At 39.0% G+C, this 23,686-nt stretch overlaps 1 protein-coding gene across 1 annotated transcript; it reads left to right on the top strand.

The window, feature by feature from the left end:
* Positions 1-1,394: 1,394 nt before the first annotated feature.
* Positions 1,395-9,390, top strand: LOC139458103 (serine-aspartate repeat-containing protein F-like). Its single transcript, XM_071239417.1, has 13 exons — positions 1,395-1,594; positions 1,850-2,072; positions 2,200-2,805; positions 3,394-3,613; positions 3,950-4,255; positions 4,491-4,633; positions 5,345-5,375; positions 6,040-6,137; positions 6,419-6,479; positions 6,717-6,859; positions 7,616-7,637; positions 7,881-7,978; positions 8,310-9,390. The coding sequence occupies exons 1-13, from the start codon at positions 1,395-1,397 to the stop codon at positions 8,400-8,402; spliced, it is 2,244 nt and encodes a 747-aa protein (XP_071095518.1). The 3' UTR covers positions 8,403-9,390.
* The last annotated feature ends 14,296 nt before the right edge of the window (positions 9,391-23,686 follow it).

The raw sequence follows: 23,686 nt of genomic DNA, 5'->3' as shown, positions 1-23,686 counted from the left end.
ACTGAACCAGGATGTCCGGGGCGGCGGTATAAACAAGACGAGTCCTTCCAGCTGGGTGGTGTGCAAAGCCTGACAGGCTGACAACCACATAGCTGTGACAGGCCCAAGCGAACGTACAGGTTATGTTAAGTTGCCTGGCTCCAACAGTAGGTACAGGTGAGTTAGATATTTCCATATTGTTTTAAGTACCAGCTATTGATAACATGTAGTGGATGAACAGTTCTGTCCTAACTATATGTGACCTGGAATCCGTCTACGTTTGCTTACACGATGTTCTCAACTAAACAACGTGACATCTATCGCTTTTCATGTAAAGCTTTGATGTCATTACTTACTTCAAATACATAGTTGATTCCTGATTACTGCTTTTTCAACAAGATTGAAGTAATGGTTGTGTTCTTTAATACAGTTCATCTATCATCTAAACAAAATAAACTCTCATCATAGTTGAAGCAGATGAACGAACATTTTACGTTCGCTTTTATTTCATACGAAATTTTGAATGACGTTTTAGTTCTCCTCAAACATTGTTTAAAATTATTACATGCTTTTTTTAATGTAATGAGGAGATTTACTTCGCGTTCAACAGGGACACACCAGTAACAACAAGTCACAAAGTAAATAAGTATTGTCAGATTTGATATCGCAGGAAAACTGTCGTCTAAATCTATTATAATCAACACTCATTATGGTAATGTTCTAATCATTCATGAAGCAAATAAAGCAAAACTTTTACAAATTGTAAAAATAAAACCTCCGTTCTGTTCAGAATTTATTTATATTAATATAAAAATAATTATTGGGTTCGTAAATTGTTTTTCATAAAAAATACTTTTTGCTGGTATGAGATCAAAAGTAATTATGTTTTCGTCAGATGTTTGTGAAATTAAAATCAAGGAAACACACTTTCGTTTAACTAAAGATCCCTGGTATGGTGCTGACATTTCAATCAGGCACATCTGAATTCGAAATCCCAATCATGAGTTCTTTTTTTAAACGCCATTTCACCATGCCTCATCGCATCGTGATTATGTTCTAATCAATCGTCAACCAAATGAACGAATCTTTTACGTTCGCTTCTCTCTACTATCAATTGAACAGTTGTTGTTTGTTCTGCTCAAAGTACTGTTTATATACACAGCTGACTGTTTTTATTGAAATGAAAGGATTTCTTAGTTTCGTTGTTTCGTTAGTTCACAAACTTAGGATAGATCCAAGGATCATCTGAATGGTACTGACACTTCAATTACAATAATCAAACCTAATCAAATGCATTTTTTGTAAGATTCTCATGATCAAATCAGAGAAGAGAGAAGCCATTTAAATACGTAAATATGGACGTATTTTTTCTTGTAAGATTATCAGGGGCTTTCTTGTTATGATGTTTTTCAGATATGCCACTGGCTCTTCATGTTCTGCCTTGCTCACCTTATGATGACAAACTCAAGAAGTCTTTCATATACCAACTGTCACTCCATGTTGACATACACAGGGAGCTGTCGCCGACTGTTTCACCACCGATCATTGTGATATTCCGGCCTCAAGGCAGGCCGAACGATGAATTTGATGGCGTGGTTCAACCTTTCTTTGGAAAGTATAAGATGTGTTGTAAGTGAAGACTGCTATATTGAAGAGTGCAAATTGATCTATATGTTGAAGAATTTGATGTTTCATTTTGTCATTAAGAAAAGTTTTCTTGTCCTTCTTTATAATGAAGAGGGGTTTATGACTATAGTTTTCAGCATAAGATATTTTAATAAATTGTAGTTTTACAGATGCTGTTTTGGAGAACATATCAATCTGAACATAATTATAATTTAAGCATCTATTAAACTGAAGATATAAAAAGCATTGATCTTTTCATTTCAGGTAATTCTAACTGTAAGAACATTATTCTCTTCACTGCCTTTGCCACGTCACAGCGATTTGGCCGGGGTTTCACTCCCGATTGTGTATCACGCTTTAAGTACACGGACAAACTCTTTATAACGTCCGGACATCTTGATACACAAGTCAACAAGTCCACATTTGAAAGACTTGGGGCTATCCTTGTGGACGAATATGAATTTAAGGTATGTACACGTTATAAAACAACTGAGACATAATCAAAAGAGATGACACTTTAGTTACATATTTGTAGGATAAATGTAAAGCAGGAATTTATAGATTTGAATACGATTATTTTGTTTAATATATTAGCAGGTTACTGATGACCAATCAAAACTAGTCCATTCTACTGGAAGTGATGCTAACAGCCAAGTGGACAAAGGCAAATCTGCTGGAAGTGATGCTGACAGTCAAGTGGACAAAGTCAAATCTGCTGGAAGTGATGCTGACAGTCAAGTGGACAATGGCGAATCTGCTGGAAGTGATGCTGACAGACAGGTGGACAATGGCGAATCTGCTGGAAGTGATGCTGACAGTCAAGTGGACAAAGTCAAATCTACTGGAAGTGATGCTGACAGTCAAGTGGACAATGGCGAATCTGCTGGAAGTGATGCTGACAGACAGGTGGACAATGGCGAATCTGCTGGAAGTGATGCTGACAGTCAAGTGGACAATGGCGAATCTGCTGGAAGTGATGCTGACAGTCAAGTGGACAAAGTCAAATCTGCTGGAAGTGATGCTGACAGTCAAGTGGACAAAGTCAAATCTGCTGGAAGTGATGCTGGCAGTCAAGTGGACAATGGCGAATCTGCTGGAAGTGATGCTAACAGTCAAGTGGACAAAGGCAAATCTGCTGGAAGTGATGCTGACAGTCAAGGGCACAAAGGCAAATCTGCTGGAAGTGATGCTGACAGTCAAGTGGACAAAGTCAAATCTGCTGGAAGTGATGCTGACAGCCAAGGGGAGAGAGGCCACTCTACGGGAATAGATGTTGGCAGCCAAGTGGGTAAAAAACACTCTATTAGAAGTGATGCTGGCAGTCAAGTGGACAATGGCGAATCTGCTGGAAGTGATGCTAACAGTCAAGTGGACAAAGGCAAATCTGCTGGAAGTGATGCTGACAGTCAAGTGGACAAAGTCAAATCTGCTGGAAGTGATGCTGACAGTCAAGGGCACAAAGGCAAATCTGCTGGAAGTGATGCTGACAGTCAAGTGGACAAAGTCAAATCTGCTGGAAGTGATGCTGACAGCCAAGGGCACAAAGGCAAATCTACTGGAAGTGATGCTGACAGTCAAGTGGACAATGGCGAATCTGCTGGAAGTGATGCTGACAGACAGGTGGACAATGGCGAATCTGCTGGAAGTGATGCTGACAGTCAAGTGGACAATGGCAAATCTGCTGGAAGAAATGCTGACAGTCAAGGGCACAAAGGCAAATCTACTGGAAGTGATGCTGACAGTCAAGTGGACAATGGCGAATCTGCTGGAAGTGATGCTGACAGACAGGTGGACAATGGCGAATCTGCTGGAAGTGATGCTGACAGTCAAGTGGACAATGGCAAATCTGCTGGAAGAAATGCTGACAGTCAAGGGCACAAAGGCAAATCTACAAGAAGTGATACTGACAGTCAAGTGGACAAAGGCAAATCTGCTGGAAGTGATGCTGACAGTCAAGTGGACAAAGTCAAATCTACTGGAAGTGATGCTGACAGTCAAGTGGACAATGGCGAATCTGCTGGAAGTGATGCTGACAGACAGGTGGACAATGGCGAATCTGCTGGAAGTGATGCTGACAGTCAAGGGTACAAAGGCAAATCTACTGGAAGTGATGCTGACAGTCAAGTGGACAAAGTCAAATCTGCTGGAAGTGATGCTGACAGTCAAGTGGACAATGGTGAATCTGCTGGAAGTGATGCTGACAGACAGGTGGACAATGGCGAATCTGCTGGAAGTGATGCTGACAGTCAAGTGGACAAAGGCAAATCTGCTGGAAGTGATGCTGACAGTCAAGTGGACAATGGCGAATCTGCTGGAAGTGATGCTGACAGTCAAGTGGACAAAGTCAAATCTGCTGGAAGTGATGCTGACGGTCAAGTGGACAAAGGCAAATCTACTGGAAGTGATGCTGACAGCCAAGGGGAGAGAGGCCACTCTACGGGAATAGATGTTGGCAGCCAAGTGGGTAAAAAACACTCTATTAGAAGTGATGCAAAAATCCAAGTGGACAACGCCTATTCTTCCAGAAAAGATGCCAACAGCCAAGCGGGCAAAGCGCACTTCACTGTAAGTGATGCCACAGGTCAATTGGACAACGGCAGCTCTGATCTAAATTCCGAAACTGGAATCATTTGCAATTTCTGTGACATTAGTAAGTATTTATGAGCAACATGTGTGTACCCTTGTATGAGTTATATTATCTCAGTGATGCCCCATTTATCCCGCAGTAGTGATCACTGATATTGTCCGGAGTAAAATATTTCCAGATTAAAGAAGCATGGGTACAAAGAGCGTAACGCTGTATGCATAGAAGTGTTGTCACTTGTAATTATTCTGAAGTTTCTGAGTCTATAACTATCACTAAATCAATCCTTTCTGTATTTCAGACAGATTGCAGACGATACGGCAAGAAATAGAGAGAGAAACAACTGATTTGAAAAGGAAGGTGGAGAAAAGGTTCGCGTTACAACCAGGGAAACTACTGAGAATACTTGAAGACGTGATGGAACATCTGGACCATAGGCAGGAGGTAACACAAATCACGTGATGTAGGATATTGTTCTTTCACATCTACGATGTCTTTTAGATAAAGCATGTCGGCTTTACATATTTCTTCCTCTGAAATACTGCGGGTTTAACACTGCACATAATTATGCATCCCTTTGGACATTCTGGGTCATGCCACATGCATGTCCCCCTAACTGTGTTAAATAGGGATTTGATGGTCAGGCTCTGTGAATTCGACTGTGTGTAATCATGGCGGTATGCTTACAGTTACTGGTTTATCTGGATCAGATTCGATTATTTACAGGACACTGTGAAATAAATTGAACAGATGTTACTTGGCGATCACCAACCTTCTTGGTGCTTCATTCCACAGACGTTCTTGTTTACTCAATCATGAAACAAATAGAGCGTTTTAGTATTTCAATATATATTTCAATGTTAACTTGAAAATTAAACGGTACAATTGACTCCAAATAGATTTGAAATGTTTGTATAATCAATATCAGGCAGATTCCATGTATGTATAGCAGGCTATATAGAGTTAATGTTTATTTTATGTTTATGTCAAAGCAAGTTGCAGAGCATATTACAATTATTAGTCATACTTTGGAACAGGAAAGAAGACTGTTTGTCGGGGAGAATAATGGATTTATATTACATGTTATACAAAATATAGTACTACCCTGCATGTATTTCAAGAGACTTTTACGATACAAATTATCATCTTTTTCAGACTGCAGATACTTCGGAGATGAGGGGAAGATGTAAGTTCCAATCGGAAGTTTGTGGTAAACACATAAGTTATGTAGTAAAATAAAACATTCAATGAGACTGTAACACTTGGAATGTAAGTTTAACACACGTTACCATTATCAGTATAATTAGAGTTTTCATACATCTCTTAATGTAATATCAGTGGACTAAAAACGTTTTTCCTCATGCTCACATAACGACTATGAGCATCGTGAATGAATGAATTGACCCACTGTCGAGCAAAATCAATAGTTTTTTGGATATTTATGTCACCTTTCTATTTTGTAAAGATGTGGGTAGTTTGTAAGTTTCAAACGGACGTTTTTGATCGCAGAAGTAATCACAAAATCAAGGAGAAATGCAGTCTATGTAGAAAGTTACGATTATAAATATAAGGCTATAATGTGTTACATATTTTCCCAATACCTTTAATGGTCTTGATATTTTAAAAACAGTGTGTCAAACGAAAGGGTTAAATGCTCCTATTTTGTAGTTCAAGTAAAGAATACGAGCATCGTGAATGAATGCCTTGGACAACTGTTAAGCAGCAACAATCAGTGTAATTTGTTTATGTCATCTTTCTGTGTTGATAAAAATACGTCGTTTAGGCACTAACTTGTAATATTTGATTTGTGCGTGAGAATATGATATCATAATGATCGAAATTCTCGACAGCTCCACCTCTGTCCGGAGACGATATGGCCAGCACAATAGAGGATCGACTGGTGCTGGAAAAAGGCTCCCTTAATAAGATAATACAAGCTCTGCTGGAGGTACCATTTACGTCAGGGTGCTAATTTTCTGTCGGTGCATAACTTTGTATTGTGTTTAATATACAGTCAAATGTAGAAAGGGACATGAGATCAGGACATCTTAGTAGACGCCAAGATTTATAGAGATGTTCTGACACTGTTCCGTCGCTCCGTCAGTAAGTTGAATGTTTCATTGTATGCTGTTCTTAATGTGCGTAACTAATGATACATACTCCGTACTGTTATTATATTGCATGTTGCATGTTGCATGTGTACACTGCTTGTTTTCAATTTTCTAGGAGTCAAGACATAACCCATGTGTACATTCGGGAACTGGATGCGACCAAAATGTCGATGACATAGGTAGGTTTGTTGGAACAAGAATGGCCTAACTTTGTGTATGTTTATTTGTACAGTGAAAACTGCATTAATCCTACCAATACACTCTTGTCCAGGGCAACATATTTCCAGATTAAGCAAGTGTACAAAGTGGTACCATGTTGTATGCATTTGAATGTTCTCAGTAATAAGTATCTTGAAGGTACAGTTCCTGGGGGGGATAAGTCACTAAATCAAAACTCTCTTACTGGGATATTTCAGACAGATTAAGGATGATTAAGGATGACATGAAGACAAAGACAACTGATTTGCAGCTGAGGGTGGAGGCCAAGTTAAAGTTGCCAGTAGGAATACTACCTAGAATACTTGATAAGATCCTGATACATCTGGAACAGGAACGAGAGGTAACAGAAATCTCATGATCTAGGGTATAATATTTTTTGTCATCAATCATATGTTTCAGATTGTGCTGGTCAAACTCATATATTTCTTCCACTGAAACATTGTAGGTTTAACTCTTGCTTATCAATTCTATATCCCTGTAGACATGCTCACTGCTTCATTCCACAGATTATATTATTTACTTAATCATTAGTACAGTTTTTCTTATTTACTTGGTTAACTGCTTCAATGTCAATGTACCATTGCAATATTAACAACAACGGTCTTATTGATTTCAAATTTTAAAACGACTGTTTTTTTGTTTTAAAATTGGGCCGATTCTATGCATGTTCAGCCAGCTATATAGGCATTATATTTATGTTTATGTTTATGTTTATGTCAAAGCAAATCATGCCCTCATTTCTTGAAATGCGTTTTGTGTCTTTTTTTAGGAAGATTGTGTATGTTTTAGATAAGTCTATCATGTATAACAGTGCATATATAATTACTAGTTAAAGTTTGGGAAGGGAAACCAGGACTGTGTGTTGGACAGAGAAATGGAATTATATTACTATACAAAAATACTACTACCCTCCATGTGAGTGAGTGAGTGAGTATGGTTCAACACCGCTTTTAGCAATATTCCAGCTATATCACAGCGGGGGACACCAGAACTGGGCTTCACACATGTCGGGAATCGAATCCGGGTCGTCGGCGTGACGACGACCCTGCATGTATTTCAAGAGACGTTTTGCAAGATACATTTTCATGTTTTTCAGGCTGCAGAGATAAGGGAACGACGTAAGTCCAAAACGGAAGTTCCTCAGCAGAGAAGTAAAAACAGAAGTAACGTAATTGTAGCGTAAGCATATGGTTGGGGCTTCAACGGAACATTTATTGAGACTGTAAGGTTTCACACACCTCTAAATGTATTATCAATGGATTAAAAACGCTTTTTTATGATGCTCAAATATTGACTGTGAGCATCGTGAATGAATGAATTGAACTACTGTTTCGATTCTCTATGATTTAAATTCTCAACAGCTCCACTTCTGCTTGGAGACGATGTGACCAACAAGATAGAGGAGCGACTGAAACTGGATAAAGGATCCGTTAATAAGATCATATCATCTCTGCTAGAGGTACTATTCATGTCAGAGCAGTAATATACAACGATGTAAGATAATTCTTTGTATCCCTCTCTTACAACGATAAATGATTGCAATGTTTGTTTCCCCATGGCACTGAGTCAAGCCAAGTGTAAATGTATCCAAATTGTGTTTCCAAGAAACAAGGCAATCAACAACAAAATCAATGATGTAACTGATCTGAATTGATGATAGTAGCTGTTTGTCTTCTTTCGAGGAATGTTTGTGGCTTAGCAATGGTGACTATGTGGGAGAAAGGCTACAGTATAACACACTTCAAATGCTTGACGTCGTCATGTGTGAACTGTTCTGTTGATCCTTTCAGGTGAGCCAAGAAGCTGGCTTCTTTAAGAAAGTCAAGGACACTCTGAAGAGACCTGGAAAGTGGGTGATGAATAGATTCTTCGGGAAGAGCTAGCTGAGGAAGTGGTAGTGAAGAAGTGTTTTATGACGCCTCTACATGAACAAACAGGTGTCAGCAGAGGAGCTCCATGAACATTGGTTGAGACTTTGAGACAATTGGCACAAACTACTTAACTGTCTTAATCAGCAACTTTCCAGGACAGTTGCAGCAGTTAAGGCGAAAAAAATGCACCCATGCAGAATCTCTATTATCACGTGAAAAAAATCGGCAATGGTCAATTTCAGTCAGTCTGGAGAAGGCATAGCAGTATGATCTATGTACCTTTTTTAGTTTGTAGTATTTACCTAACACTAATATGTGTTATAAGCGCAAACTTTCAGAGTTTAGAGAACATAGTGCTATTGTCTATGTATATATCTGTATGTACGTAAGTTATTAGTCTTGCTAAACATGTATCCTGTATCTGAGAAAAAAAATTAATCGAAAAAATAGAAATAATGCTTAACCAAACTGTGCTTGATATTCTAACATAAGGCGTAATAGATGAAGATGAGTTGAGGATAACAATCGCATTGGGTGAAGAAGCAACTGTATACTTGGTTTATTACACTTTATTCTGATTATCATTCAACTAGACTGGTCTCATAACCCCAAAGCAGGAAGTCGAAATGACAACCAATGGATAATGATCCACTATCCGCGATTCCACGTACAACGGATTCTAGCACAACTAAAACTTAATTATCAATTTGTTTACAAATAAGAACACTATTATTGTTTTATACAGCAAACTGTCTACGATTTTGTGCAAAGTGTGAATCCTGTATTCTGGACGAGAGTGAACTAGAATTTTTTTCCAACATCTAGATTGCTGCACATTGTACAAAAATGTTCCAATTGAAGACACAATGTGCAAATATATTGCAAAAGTAACTGTTACTAGTGCCCATTTAATTTATGCAGGAAGTAAAGTATTGGAAAGTTTGTTTGTTTGTTGTTCAACGCCCCACTCACCAATATTCCAGCTATATGACGGTGGTCTATAAATAACTAAGTCTGGAACAGACAATCCAGTGATTGACATCATTAGCATCGATCCATTTATTTGGAATACGATGACATGCATCAATCAAGTCAGTGAGCCTGACCACAAATTGACAGCTCATGTCCATGATAAAATATTATAGTACGGTACCAGTGTAAGTAACTGATGTTGTAGCCAGTTATTGAATGTATGCCTTCGGACAGTAAACAATCTCGATAGGAAGCGTGCTCTTGTGATTACAACTTCTTATCTCAACAACCAGAAAATACACATAAATTTTACTATATATTTACGATATACTTTTATCACATATAAATGAACGTAAGGCTGCACTTTTGTATTGATTATGCCATGTATGAATTTATAGTGAAATTCTTTTGATTTAATGTCTCTTGTATATTTTCTTTATTGATTAAATATATCCTTCCAAACCAATGACTCTGTTATTTTTTTGCCATTTAAAGCATACATAGATTACTTTACTAGTTTTCATTAAGGAATTATAAAATTATCTGCTTCCTTTACTATGATTTGATGTTGATGATAGAGTCAGAAATGTTCATGGAACACCAACATTATAGAGGTTCAAATTGTGGGCATGTTTCAACATTGTCTTCTATGACGGAGGAATGTTGAATTGTTTGACAAGCACTACTTAGAAGCTGACGGATGACAAAGTAACTAAACTTTATGGATAACAAGTTCTTTATTTACTGTAAAGGCGACGTTTCGGAGTAGATCCTTTTACCGTTGTCTTTGGAGGATGTTCATCAACAATTTGTTATAATCTAAAAACATACCCTCAATATGTATCACATGTACAGTTGTCCTTAAACATCTTGAAACTCATTAAACCTTTTTCGGTACCTATGTTTTAAACTTAATATGTCTTCTTTTTCATCCAACTACTTATGACAAAGTCGCAATCTTAAAAGTGACTAGTATGCCACAGAGGGTCATTAATTATTTTTATTTACAAAACAAACATAAGATATTACATGTTTACTGTAGAACTTTGCCAAAGTATTTAAAACATCTCTCTAAAATAGATAATCGATATGATCTGATACATGTTCCTTCATTTAAACAAATGTGGAAATGGAAAATATAATATGTTGGCTGCATCTTATCACAAATGCTCGTGTCACAAGTGACCATTTTAAAGAATCAGTAACAGCACTGAGATCTATTATCTTAAGATATCTTCTTCATAATTAAAATGATTCTCTTCATGTTATCAGGTTTGTCATTCCAGTTGAAGTTATAGAAATTTTAATTTTGTGTTTTTTTTTAACTTCCCAGCGGATTCGGCAATGATTTAAAATCATGCCCTATTGTTGACAATGCAAGTGTCTTTATAAACGTAATTTTACCAAATGATGTAAAGTTTCTTCTCCTCTACGTCGCGTTTTTTTAACACATTCAATGTTGTTGTTTTATCTGGTGTTCATGACTCAAAGGTCCTCTAGTTGTGGGTTCAAGGTAATCCCTAGAACGTCAAAGTTGCCTTTATGACAATCTAATTGCTTATATTCTGATAGTCTAACATGGCTATTTGTAATTGTGCCAATCATATTGTTTTGTTTTAGCTACATTATTCTTAAGGTCTGATATTTCTTTAAATAAGTCAAGAGTATCTAAAGCAGCTTTGAGGCTTGATTCTGTACAATCTAAGAATAGTTCGGTATCATCAGCATATTGTCCAAGTTTATTTTCAGTTTTGTTGATATGTATCCCCCTTTTTATTTTTTTTTATTATAACCATATTCCCTAAAATGTCAGCCACTAAAGGAAAGCGATATGAAGGAGAGGGTCGACCTGCCTGGTCAGCCATCTTTAATTTTGAAAGAGGTGGATCATGGGTCGTGGGTTTGAGTTACATATTGATCCATTTTCTAAGAACTGGGCCGAGACAATCTTTGTCAAGGACGAACATCCTCACACCTTTCGATACAGTATCAAACGGTTTTTTTTCAAAATCAATCAAAATCAGTAGTTCATGCTTTTATTTTGTTTCCTGGTTTTGTTTCACAGATCACATAGTTGAAAAGATGAAATGGTTGAAATACCAACACCACTTCCAACTTCTTACTTTCGCACACCGTTTTGCAAAGTTTATCTGCGTAAACGTGATCAATAGAAACCTTAGATGCTCGAATGTTCTGCCAATTTCCAATTAAATATTTCTATAATTTGAAAACCTAAGGTTAACGAGGCGTTTGTGTTGCTTGTTTACTCTCGTCTTTATTAAATGAGACTGACACGGGTATACAACAAGGCAAAACTGATTCTGCTGTTGGGTTACGTCATTGTATTAGTGGGGAGCCTCTGTGGAGTGGGTTGCTTACTTGCATTAGTGGGGAGCCTCTTTCGAGTTGGTTGCTTACTTGTATTAGTGGGGAACCTCTTTCGAGTGGGCTGCTTACTTCAATCAGTGGGGAGCCTCTTTGGAGTGGGCTGCTTACTTGCATTAGTGGGGAGCCTCTTTGGAGTGGGTTGCTTACTTGTATTAGTGGGGAGCCTCTTTGGAGTGGGCTGCTTGCTTGTATTAGTGGGGAGCCTCTTTGGAGTGGGTTGCTTACTTGTATTAGTGGGGAGCCTCTTTGGAGTGGGCTGCTTACTTGAATCATTGGGGAGCCTCTTTGGAGTGGGCTGCTTGCTTGTATTAGTGGGGAGCCTCTTTCGAGTGGGTTGCTTACTTGTATTAGTGGGGAGCCTCTTTGGAGTGGGCTGTTTACTTGTATTAGTGGGGAACCTCTTTGGAGTGGGTTGCTTACTTGCAATAGTGGGGAACCTCTTTGGAGTGGGTTGCTTACTTGTATTAGTGGGGAGCCTCTTTGGAGTGGGCTGCTTACTTGCATATTTGGGAGCCTCTTTGGAGTGGGTTGCTTACTTGTATTAGTGGGGAGCCTCTTTGGAGTGGGTTGCTTACTTGTATTAGTGCGAAGCCTCTTTGGAGTGGGCTTCTTACTTGTATTATTTGGGAGCCTCTTTGGAGTGGGTTGCTTACTTGTATTAGTGGGGAGCCTCTTTGGAGTGGGTTGCTTACTTGTATTAGTGGGGAGCCTCTTTGGAGTGGGTTGCTTACTTGTATTTGTGCGAAGCCTCTTTGGAGTGGGCTTCTTACTTGTATTATTTGGGAGCCTCCTTGGAGTGGGCTTCTTACTTGTATTATTGGGGAGCCTCTTTGGAGTGGGCTGCTTACTTGTACTAGTGGGGAGCCTCCTTGGAGTGGGCTGCTTACTTGTATTAGTGGGGAGCCTCTTTGGGGAGGGTTGCTTACTTGTATTAGTGGGGAGCCTCTTTGGAGTGGGTTGCTTACTTGTATTAGTGGGGAGCCTCTTTAGAGTGGGCTTCTAACTTGCATTAGTGGGGAGCCTCCTTGGAGTGGGCTTGTTACTTGTATTAGTGGGGAGCCTCTGTGGAGTGGGCTGCTTACTTGTATTAGTGGGGAGCCTCCTTGGAGTGGGCTGCTTACTTGTATTAGTGGGGAGCCTCTGTGGAGTGGGTTGCTTACTTGTATTAGTGGGGAGCCTCTTTGGAGTGGGCTGCTTGCTTGTATTAGTGGGGAGCCTCTTTGGAGTGGGTTGCTTACTTGTATTAGTGGGGAGCCTCTTTGGAGTGGGCTGCTTACTTGAATCATTGGGGAGCCTCCTTGGAGTGGGCTGCTTGCTTGTATTAGTGGGGAGCCTCTTTCGAGTGGGTTGCTTACTTGTATTAGTGGGGAGCCTCTTTGGAGTGGGCTGTTTACTTGTATTAGTGGGGAACCTCTTTGGAGTGGGTTGCTTACTTGCAATAGTGGGGAACCTCTTTGGAGTGGGTTGCTTACTTGTATTAGTGGGGAGCCTCTTTGGAGTGGGCTGCTTACTTGCATTTTTGGGAGCCTCTTTGGAGTGGGTTGCTTACTTGTATTAGTGGGGAGCCTCTTTGGAGTGGGTTGCTTACTTGTATTAGTGCGAAGCCTCTTTGGAGTGGGCTTCTTACTTGTATTATTTGGGAGCCTCTTTGGAGTGGGTTGCTTACTTGTATTAGTGGGGAGCCTCTTTGGAGTGGGTTGCTTACTTGTATTAGTGGGGAGCCTCTTTGGAGTGGGTTGCTTACTTGTATTAGTGCGAAGCCTCTTTGGAGTGGGCTTCTTACTTGTATTATTTGGGAGCCTCCTTGGAGTGGGCTTCTTACTTGTATTATTGGGGAGCCTCTTTGGAGTGGGCTGCTTACTTGTACTAGTGGGGAGCCTCCTTGGAGTGGGCTGCTTACTTGTATTAGTGGGGAGCCTCTTTGGGGTGGGTTGCTTACTTGTATTAGTGGGGAGCCTCTTTGGAGTGGGTTGCTTACTTGTATTAGTGGGGAGCCTCTTTAGAGTGGGCTTCTAACTTGCATTAGTGGGGAGCCTCCTTGGAGTGGGCTTGTTACTTGTATTAGTGGGGAGCCTCTGTGGAGTGGGCTGCTTACTTGTATTAGTGGGGAGCCTCCTTGGAGTGGGCTGCTTACTTGTATTAGTGGGGAGCCTCTGTGGAGTGGGTTGCTTACTTGTATTAGTGGGGAGCCTCTTTGGAGTGGGTTGCTTACTTGTATTAGTGGGGAGCCTCTGTGGAGTGGGTTGCTTACTTTTATTAGTGGGGAGCATCTTTGGAGTGGGCTGCTTACTTGTATTAGAGGGGAGCCTCTGTGGAGTGGGTTGCTTACTTTTATTAGTAGGGAGCCTCTGTGGAGTGGGTTGCTTACTTGTATTGGTGGGCAGCCTCTATGGAGTGGGCTGCTTACTTGTATTAGTGGGAACTTATTATGACGGATAAGGTCCTTGTATTCACCCAGTTTAGGGTGTGTTTTGTTGTTGAAAAAAACTTTCTTAATCAGCTTCAAAGAGAGATATATCCGGATACATGTTGTGCGTTCTTCCTTTTGGATCCGATATTAGAACCTCTCGCAATGAACGAGCTAATGCTTCCTCCTTTTATGCACAACCACATAGTTCACTATCATGGCATGGATCAACTTAATATATATCAAAATAAGCTAATGATGAAATTTGTAAATCATTACGTAAAATATGTCTATGAATGCAGGTTTTACTTTGTTGTTTTATGAAGAACGCAAAAGTATTTGTGTTTTTCATGTTTCCAAAATCTCGCTGATAAAACCATGCCGTGTTGTGATATTTGTGATGCACTGTTGTTTGTGTTGATGCCACGAACCTGTAAACGTATTGAGCATTAGTGTCGGTCCTTAGTCTCATGACAATTAGGTTACTTGATGAGTTTAATGTATGATGCATCATCTAACAAACAACTGTGCAGTCAGTGTGTTGATGCTGAACTTCCACAGTTGTGCATTCAACGTGATGATGCTGAACTTTGGTAGCTAGCGAGGTCATAAAATAACCCTGTCACTTAAACGGTGATCTTGCGAATGGATATCTCTATTTCTAGACAAAACTGAAGTATGTGTTCTCAATATGGTTGAATACTCTCCTCAACGTAGTGTTCAGAATTAATGATAAGAAAATGTTTGATACCAACCATCCTACAACTGTATTCTGAGTGAGTGAGTTGGGTTAAACGCTGCTTTAAACAGTATTCCAGTTATATCTTGGCGTGTAAGCTTAATGAGGGAGGAAAGCCCGAAGTGATGCAGGTCTCAGACGTTCACTATTTCGGTGAAACCCACGAGCACAGGTATGGTGCTGACAAACCTAGAAACATAATCGTGGCGAACAATCATAGTTTTTGGCGTGCCCATGGGACACAACTCTGCACAGCGAATCGCGGCGCCTTAGACGACTGGGCCCCCAATTGTGTTCTGAATTGAACATTAAATATATTCAGTACACAAATACATCTCCCAAACATCCTTCTGAATTATCCACACACAGCTGGCCTTGTAAATGCGTTATATCATATTGTAAAATGAGGGTGTGTTCTGCAATCAGAATCTTCGACGAGCAAGAGGAAATTAGAGGTACATTTTGGTATTTGCAATTTAATCCTCCAGCTTTCAAAATGTTATGAATCCTTCTTCCTTTCCCTATTTTATCCCTGCGGATAATAAGAAAAGATGAGGTTTTCCAGAACTGATTTCTTACTTTAATGAAATTGTAAACGAAAAGTAAGCATTCATTATGATTATGTATTACACATTATCTGGGATGGGAATTGAGAGGTTAATCCACATACTAATTGCGGGCTACACGATTCTGCTGGAAGAGAGCGGACAGTTTCAGATTTAAGCACAGACGGCGTCAGAGTAAGGTTTTAGATCAAATGTGTCAAATGTGTCAAATATGTAGGGATAACAAATACAACTTGTTAACTGTCCTCCGCTCGTCTAGATCTCTTGCAAACAAATACCCTTGATGATATGTATCAAATGTTGATGCAAAGTGTCAAGTCATTCTTCTTGCCAAAAAGTCTTCTGGATTATTTTGTGTCACTCTTTATTCATGGATCTAAAATCAAAATATTAAGGTGCTCTCACTGGTTTCTGATATTTCTGTTATGATAAATCAGTGGAAAGAATTGGGCTATTGGACTGTTATTGAACACTATCCGATCGTCAACATACCTTGTTATAAGGCTGTGTAACTTATGTTTAAACAGTTTTGTTGCTGTATAACATTATTGAGATTCCGTAGAGGCTCGTAGCATTATGTTTCGATGCTTCTTAGTATAGAGGCAACTTATGGGATCGGGTGGTAAGGCTCGCTGATGTGGTTGATGCATGCAAAGTTCTTTGGTAAAACAATTATTCGGTGATGCTTACAAAATAAGGTTACGCTGACGAAGGTTTTTGGTTCAAATAAGATATGATATACCTGTAATTCTAAAATCAAGTGTTTACACAAATATATGAACAAAAATCAAATGACTTCAGGCCAATATACAAAATAATGTATCTGATACATTCCTATTCACTGGGAATATTGCAATCAACAGCAAACAAACAAAAGTAACACTTGTGAAAGTAGCTGTGCATGACACAGTACCGCCCAAAGAAGTGTGACTGAAGGATAAGTCTCCCTTGCACTGTGCGTATCCTGACAGTGAGCCTCTTCCACCTCACTGCTGTGATGATGTTGGTGTGACTGAAGGAGTAGTCTCCCTTGCACTATGCCTGTCCTGACATTTAGCCTCTTCTCCTTACTGCTGTGATGATGTTGGTGTGACTGAACTGACTGACTGACTGAGTATGGCTTTATGCCGCTTTTAGCAATATTCCAGCAATATCACGGTGTGACTGAAGGAGTAGTCTCCCTTGCACTGTGCGTGTCCTGACAGTGAGCCGCTTCCCCTTACTGCTGTGATGATGTTGGTGTAACTGAAGGAGTAGTCTCCCTTGCAATATGCGTGTCCTGACATTTAGCCTCTTCTCCTTACTGCTGTGATGATGTTGGTGTGACTGAACTGACTGACTGACTGAGTATGGCTTTATGCCGCTTTTAGCAATATTCCAGCAATATCACGGTGTGACTGAAGGAGTAGTCTCCCTTGCACTGTGCGTGTCCTGACTGTGAGCATCTTCCCCTTACTGCTGTGATGATGTTGGTGTAACTGAAGGAGTAGTCTCCCTTGCAATATGCGTGTCCTGACAGTGAGCCTCTTTCCCTTACTGCTGTGATGATGTTGGTGTGACTGAAGGAGTAGTCCCCCTTGCAATATGCGTGTCCTGATACCATTTTTTCACTTTTATTCAGCCGCCCACATTTCTGAAAAACTCCAATTTTAGTTTTATCAATATTAACTGACATACTCCACACAATACTTATCTAAGATAGATAATTCCTTCTGTAGTCCCCTAATAAATTCTGAAATTAAAAGTAAACCATCTGCAAAGTGCAATAAAATAAGACTTGCATAATATCAGGATGTTATCTGTACTCCAGATAACTGCTTCTGTTCAGTTGTGTGTACAAGTTCATTTATAAAGAATTGAAAAAAGTAGGGGCTTAAAACGCAACCTTGTCTTACACCTAAATTACATTGAAACTGGTTTGACAGCAGGTTGTTACTACTGACACAGGATTGAACATTACCATAAATTGTCTTTTACATTTTGGACATCTTAGAGCTGACAGCGTGCTTTTCAAATACTTTCCACAAATAAAGCGACGAACAGAGTCAAACACCTTTGAAAAGTCTATAAAGGCAACGTATAACTTACGACCAGACATACCTACACATCGTTGAATAACAGCATTTAAAATGAATAGATTGTCAATTGTCGAGTGTCCTCGTCTGAAGTCAGATTGACATTCTGCTAAAAATATAATCCAGTACGTAATATGCTTTTGAACACTTTAGACAAAATACTCAATAAACTAATAGCTCTATAGTTATCTTTGAATTATCTTGAGCCTTTTTCATGTCATGGGATAATAACACCTGTGTCTCGATCTATTGAAAAACACCACTTTCAACAATACAAGAGAGTATGGTTTTACGCAGCTTTTGGCAATATTCCAGCAATATCATGGAAGTGACACCAGGAATGGGCTTCACACATTGTACCCATGTCGGGAATCGAACCCGGGTCTTCGGCGTGACGAGCGAACGCTTTAACCACTAGGCTACCCGACCGCCCCTTCAAGGATACAATTGAAAATTAAATAGGGACAATGTTAGGTAGTGCAAATTAAAGGTATTCTGGGAGGATATTGTCCATATTAGGTGATTTACAGTTTTTAAGAGAATTATTACTGTCAATTGTTTCATCTTCAGTGATTGGTCTATCCAAGATATCGCGGGAGATTTCATTACTTTTTATTATTGGTTGTTCAGCTTCGTCGTTTAAGAGATCACTGTCTTCTTCAATTGTAGATTGATTAAATAAATGTTCAAAGTATTCCATCCATTCTTTCCTTAATATTCTTCTAGAATGTCTTTGAATCCGTAGTTTGTTCCAGTGTGGTACGTTTGCTGTTCATGTAATCACCTTGTGTCTTTTACAAATAGTCTTATATTCATTTGTGATTTGATGATAATTCAGCAAATCTTCATTTTCTTTTTTTTTTTCTAAATTTGTAAAGTCACGACAGTGTTCGTGTTTCATAAAGAATCATCATCATGTCATGATTTTCTTGTTTTACAAATATGTTGATGATTGTTAAAATTCTTTTGAATATACATGTCACTGAAAGTATAGCTTCCATTAATGTTGATATGTAAGTTAGAGCTTCTAAACTTGCTTTATCTAGATTCGTTGCAATTGCGGGCGATTCCATATTATGTATGAACTGTTCCTGCTTGTTATCCACCCAGGTGTATCGAACACGACGGTCTGTTGACTGCTTTTCTGCAGAACATTTTACAACAGGCATCGTCATAGTTTCAGGTTGATGTAGTGAGTCACTTTGAGGCACAACCTCAAAATCACATATATGATAAAATAAAACAGATGAGCATACAACTTTAACTATGGTACTACAACCATTGGAGCTGACATAAGTGTGCTCTCCTATTTGGTAATCCGCACCTAGTCTACCATTCACTATGTGAATGTCTAATAATATACACAACTCAAGCAGGCTTGTTCCATACATTTTAACTACTTTATCGCAGGAACATCGTAGTTGACAGAGCCTTGGAAAATAATATGAGTAACACCCATTATTATAAAAGAATGGGAAATAATAGCATCTTCTAAATAATCTACCTTTTCGCCTGTTGTTGCATTAAGATCTCCCAACATACAATTGGAAAATTTGGATATTGACGAAACAATTCCCAAATATCATTTTGAAGTCATTCAATACCATTCTTATTTTCCTTATTTTCATACCAGCTGGAACGTTCAGGATGTACACATGAAAAGACATGCATAATATTATCAGTAACATTTAGCATTTCTTTCGAGAAAATAATACATATACTATGTTTAAAAGTAACAATATTAATAACAAAAATCAGTCAGAGAGTTTCTTACTAAAACGATAATTCCACCTGATTTTGATTGAAACATATTTATTCACAAGGAGTGAACGGGATTGGGGGACAATTTCTTCCAACTTAGAATGCCCTCTCCCTGGTATTTACAAAAATTTCACAATTTCAAATTCAATATATATGCATACAACACTATTGATGAGAGAGAGAGAGAGAGAGGGAGAGAGACAGAGAGAGAGTGAGACAGAGAGAGAGAGAGAGAGAGAGAGAGAGAGAGAGAGAGAGAGAGAGAGAGAGAGAGAGAGAGAGAGAGAGAGAGAGACATTGTTGAATGAACAGTTCTTAACACAAATCTTTTAGTTGAACATATATAATGTTGTACTGCCTTACATATAGCTTAAATTTCTGTACCAACGTGATCTGCATTGCCGTATAACAGTAAGTGTACATCAACAGGTATGTTATGAACAATTTTTTTAAGGCTGTTTAACATAATTTCACGCTGATGACTAAACAATGTACATTCCATGAGATAATGATATGCATTTTCACATGTATTCGAACTTGTACAGTTCGGGTGATCTTTTATACCAATTCTATATAAATCATAATTCAATTGACTACACATGTATCTCAGTTTTGTGTGTAAGATATTATATTTTTATTTTTCCATAAGCAAAGTACGCAGGTGACGTGGGTTGGTGCTTTTGTAATGATTTTTTTAAACAAGAAATCGTAGAATTTCGATTTGATAACGGAATAGAGTTCCACAATCGGATAGATGATGGGTAAAATGATTCACACGAATGTCTTAGTCTTGTGAGAGGAACACTGATGTTTTCAGAGTTTCTGAGACTGTATGAATTTTTTGCAGCAACGGTTTTGGGTAGAATATCTGTTAGATAGGAAGGGGCCATGTTATGATTAATTTTGAAGAAAAGACAAAGTTTACGTTTCTTTCTACGCTCAACTAAGGGTTCCCAACCGGTTTTGTAATATAGTGAATGCCTGGGGCATATTTAAGTAAACCAGTTACAGTGCATTCAGCTTCTAATTGTAGTTATTCTAATTTCTCACTTTGTCCTTCGGTGCAACCATCCCAAACCTCACATGCGTATTCAAAGTGTGGTCTTATGAACATTGTATATATATTGTTAATAGTATTTCTGTGAAGTAGATGTTTGAGTTTTCTCATTGAGTAAATCATCTTGGAAGTTATTTTAATAATGGTATCTATATGACAAGACTATTTGCCACTGGCTTCAAGTATAACACCCAAGTGCCTATGACTGTTTACAGAGCTGATTTTTTTCCGTTGAAATATAGTTTTGATGATGAAAACATTTGCTCCTTATAATTGCATGTTGGTCGTTTTTGATAATTTGATATTTCAAGCAAAGGGAAATCAGCTTATTGGCAGTTTTTGTTTTTGTTTATATGATTTGTTATCATAAGTCGGAGTGTGTTTGTTTGAGTGAGTGAAACATTCCTGATTTTACTACCCCTGACTACCCTGATCGAACTATCTGAACGAACACAAGTGACAAACCTAAATAAAATATACTCATCGTTGTTTGAATCAAGTTTCAACAGTTTTGGACCACTGCGGACTATATATACAGCTCATTCACTGAACTTTATTATTTGTGGAAATACAATACAGCATTAGGTGGGTCTTCATGCCATGTAGCACATACCACAGATACCAGTGTTATGGTTGTTGCTAAGGAACCAGAGTGGCGCGAGTTAGGTCGAAGTGACTAAAATAGTTATTTTGCTGACGTCAACTTTCAGGTGACACAAAATACCCATAAGAAAGACAAAAAATATCGTGAATCTATTAAGCCCCCAACAAAGCAACTGTATATCAGGTTGCTCGTTAACCTGCGAGGATAATGTTGTTTCAATTTATGTTAAACTCAATGTGTGCATGTCGTATATATGTGCGGGAGACCTTCATTTGTCCTTCAAATGTTGGTGCAGTATTCCATGTAAAACTCATGGAATATGGATTCGACTCTCATATTTTGCCAGTGTAGTTGATATCCCAAAATTGTTAAACAATCAGTTTGCAATGATTATGTGTATATGATATCCTTCAGATTTAAATTCCTGAATCGAAATCAGGATGCGTCAACGGTATTATCACTGTGTATGTTGTGATGGTGAACTTGGTTATTAGTGTTGGGAGTATCATTTTTAAGTTGTTTTCTGTCTGTAGATGACAGAGGATATTGCTAAAGCTAAAGTGTAGTGTAGTGTAGTGTAGTGTAGTGTAGTGTAGTGTAGTGTAGTGTAGTGTAGTGTAGTGTAGTGTAGTGTAGTGTAGTGTATAATAATACACAAGAGTAGGGTAGGGTAGGGTAGGGTAGGATAGGGTAGGGTAGGGTAGGGTAGGGTAGGGTAGGGTAGGGTAGGGTATAATAATATACAAGAGTAGGGTAGGGTAGGGTAGGGTAGGGTAGGGTAGGGTAGGGTAGGGTAGTGTATAATAATACACAAGAGTCGAGTCGACTAGGGTAGGGTAGGGTAGGGTAGGGTAGGGTAGGGTAGGGTAGGGTAGGGTAGGGTAGGGTAGGGTAGGGTAGGGTAGGGTAGGGTAGGGTAGGGTAGGGTAGGGTAGGGTATAATAATACACAAGAGTCGGGTAGGGTAGGGTAGGGTAGGGCAGGGCAGGGCAGGGCAGGGCAGGGCAGGGCAGGGCAGGGCAGGGCAGGGCAGGGCAGGGTAGAGAAACTACATTCTGTTTTACTTTGCTATCTGCTGCAATACTGAATTGTTAAGGGTCGTGTCGTACCGAAGCGGAGGTTCGAAAAAAAAGGGGAACTGTAACTGCCTGACGTGACACACCGAGCTATGGCTATGCTTGAGTAGTTCGCCTGGAAGATACTTATCACTGCACTGTGCGAGACCTTCTCAACAACAGCAATGCACCCGTCTATATTTGACACAACGACGTATCCCCTCGGAACATTTGAGTAAACATCAGACTAGGATAAGTATAATTATTCATGTCAGCTCTACGCGACCAACGGATTGGGATGATAATAATATAGATTGTACAATGTCACGCAGTTGTCTATTCAAGTACATGTTTATACTGCACTCTGCGTTGGTAGGGTGGTATTTGATATGATTGAGTTCCATAGTATGTGTGCAGTCTTGTAGGCTGATGATTAATCAGTTCAGTGACTAAGTCAGCGAGACTGTCTGTGTGTTCTGCCTGTGTACGATCGTGATAGTAACAAAGGTCGCTTCAAACAAAGATTCGCGCTACTGCATTGGCATACTTTGAAACTAACTCAACAGTAAGTGAATCCATGTGAGCTCCGCGACATTGATAAGTACAGTAAACTTTGTTTATAACGAACACGCTTATAACCAATTCACGGATATAACGAACTGTTTTTACATCCGTGCGTTTGCTGTACATTTGCTGTTGTGTATGATGTTTTCAAATGTAATTCTTCTTTGAGTTCATAACAAGTATGAGTGTTTGTATTTGTATTGTAGCTTTTGAATGTAATGTCCCATCTCACTTTATTCTTTCCTAAAGATAATTCATTTGCAGTTGTTACGGTTTAATACTCGACCTCCTGGTCATTCCGAAGTGTAGGCGTTTTGTGATTTAAGTTTAGTTTGTGAATGAAGAGGGTACAATACTCTAACTCAGTTGCCTGAATGAAAGTGTAGGCATAACAAAAAGGCATTGTTTCTTGTACTCGATTTTACTTCTCCCTTTTGTTTACATCGCATTGTTTTGTACATTGTATTCCTTCAAGTCTTCGGTTCAAGCTAAAACAAATAAAATGTTTCCACTGATTCTAGATATTCAAACATCGTATTAAATATGCAAGAAACTGAAACTTTACCTGGAATGTAATTACCTCTATTAATAATAATTTTACCCACAGTGAACAGAAGTGCTTCTCAGGTAAAACTGACGAAAACATGTAACACCATTTCAGGCTACCCCACGTGGTCTAGACATGTTAGCATGGTTAGATATAACTGCAAATTATTGTTGAATTTTGCAATGTCAGGTGTACATTATGCTCACTTGACCCCCAAATGCCTACAATGTGGTAACTTCACCGCAGCGAGGCACACCGACCCATCGAATCGCCGTTCCAACTTCGGAGTTACCTCCATCCCCTGTGAAGTCTAAAACTCAGATCGCAATCCGAAACAATCAAATCTTTCGGTTACAGAAAGCCAGACCTGTCCTTCCCAGATCTTAAGATTCTGTCAGGAGTTAACAAGTGAGTGAGTGAGTTTAGATTACATTAACATACATTACAGTGACACACAATACATACTGTCACATACATCACAGTGTCACGTAACACATATTATCACATACCAGTTATACACTCATTACACATACATCACTGTGTCACATAACACATATTGTC

Source organism: Haliotis cracherodii, unplaced genomic scaffold (genome assembly GCF_022045235.1).
Source record: "Haliotis cracherodii isolate W230 unplaced genomic scaffold, xgHalCrac1.p SCAF_12, whole genome shotgun sequence".
In the NCBI taxonomy this organism is placed as follows: Eukaryota; Metazoa; Mollusca; class Gastropoda; order Lepetellida; family Haliotidae; genus Haliotis; species Haliotis cracherodii.
Note: the sequence above shows the minus strand (reverse complement) of the source record. Positions and strands in the feature narration are given on the sequence as shown.

Excerpts from the sequence above, each read along its gene's own strand:
- LOC139458103 (XM_071239417.1), top strand. The coding sequence starts at position 1,395 with ATGCCACTGGCTCTTCATGTTCTGCCTTGCTCACCTTATGATGACAAA. Across the intron at positions 4,256-4,490 it reads TTGCAATTTCTGTGACATTA|ACAGATTGCAGACGATACGG; the intron begins GTAAGTATTTAT and ends TCTGTATTTCAG. Across the intron at positions 6,138-6,418 it reads TAATACAAGCTCTGCTGGAG|TCAAGACATAACCCATGTGT; the intron begins GTACCATTTACG and ends ATTTTCTAGGAG.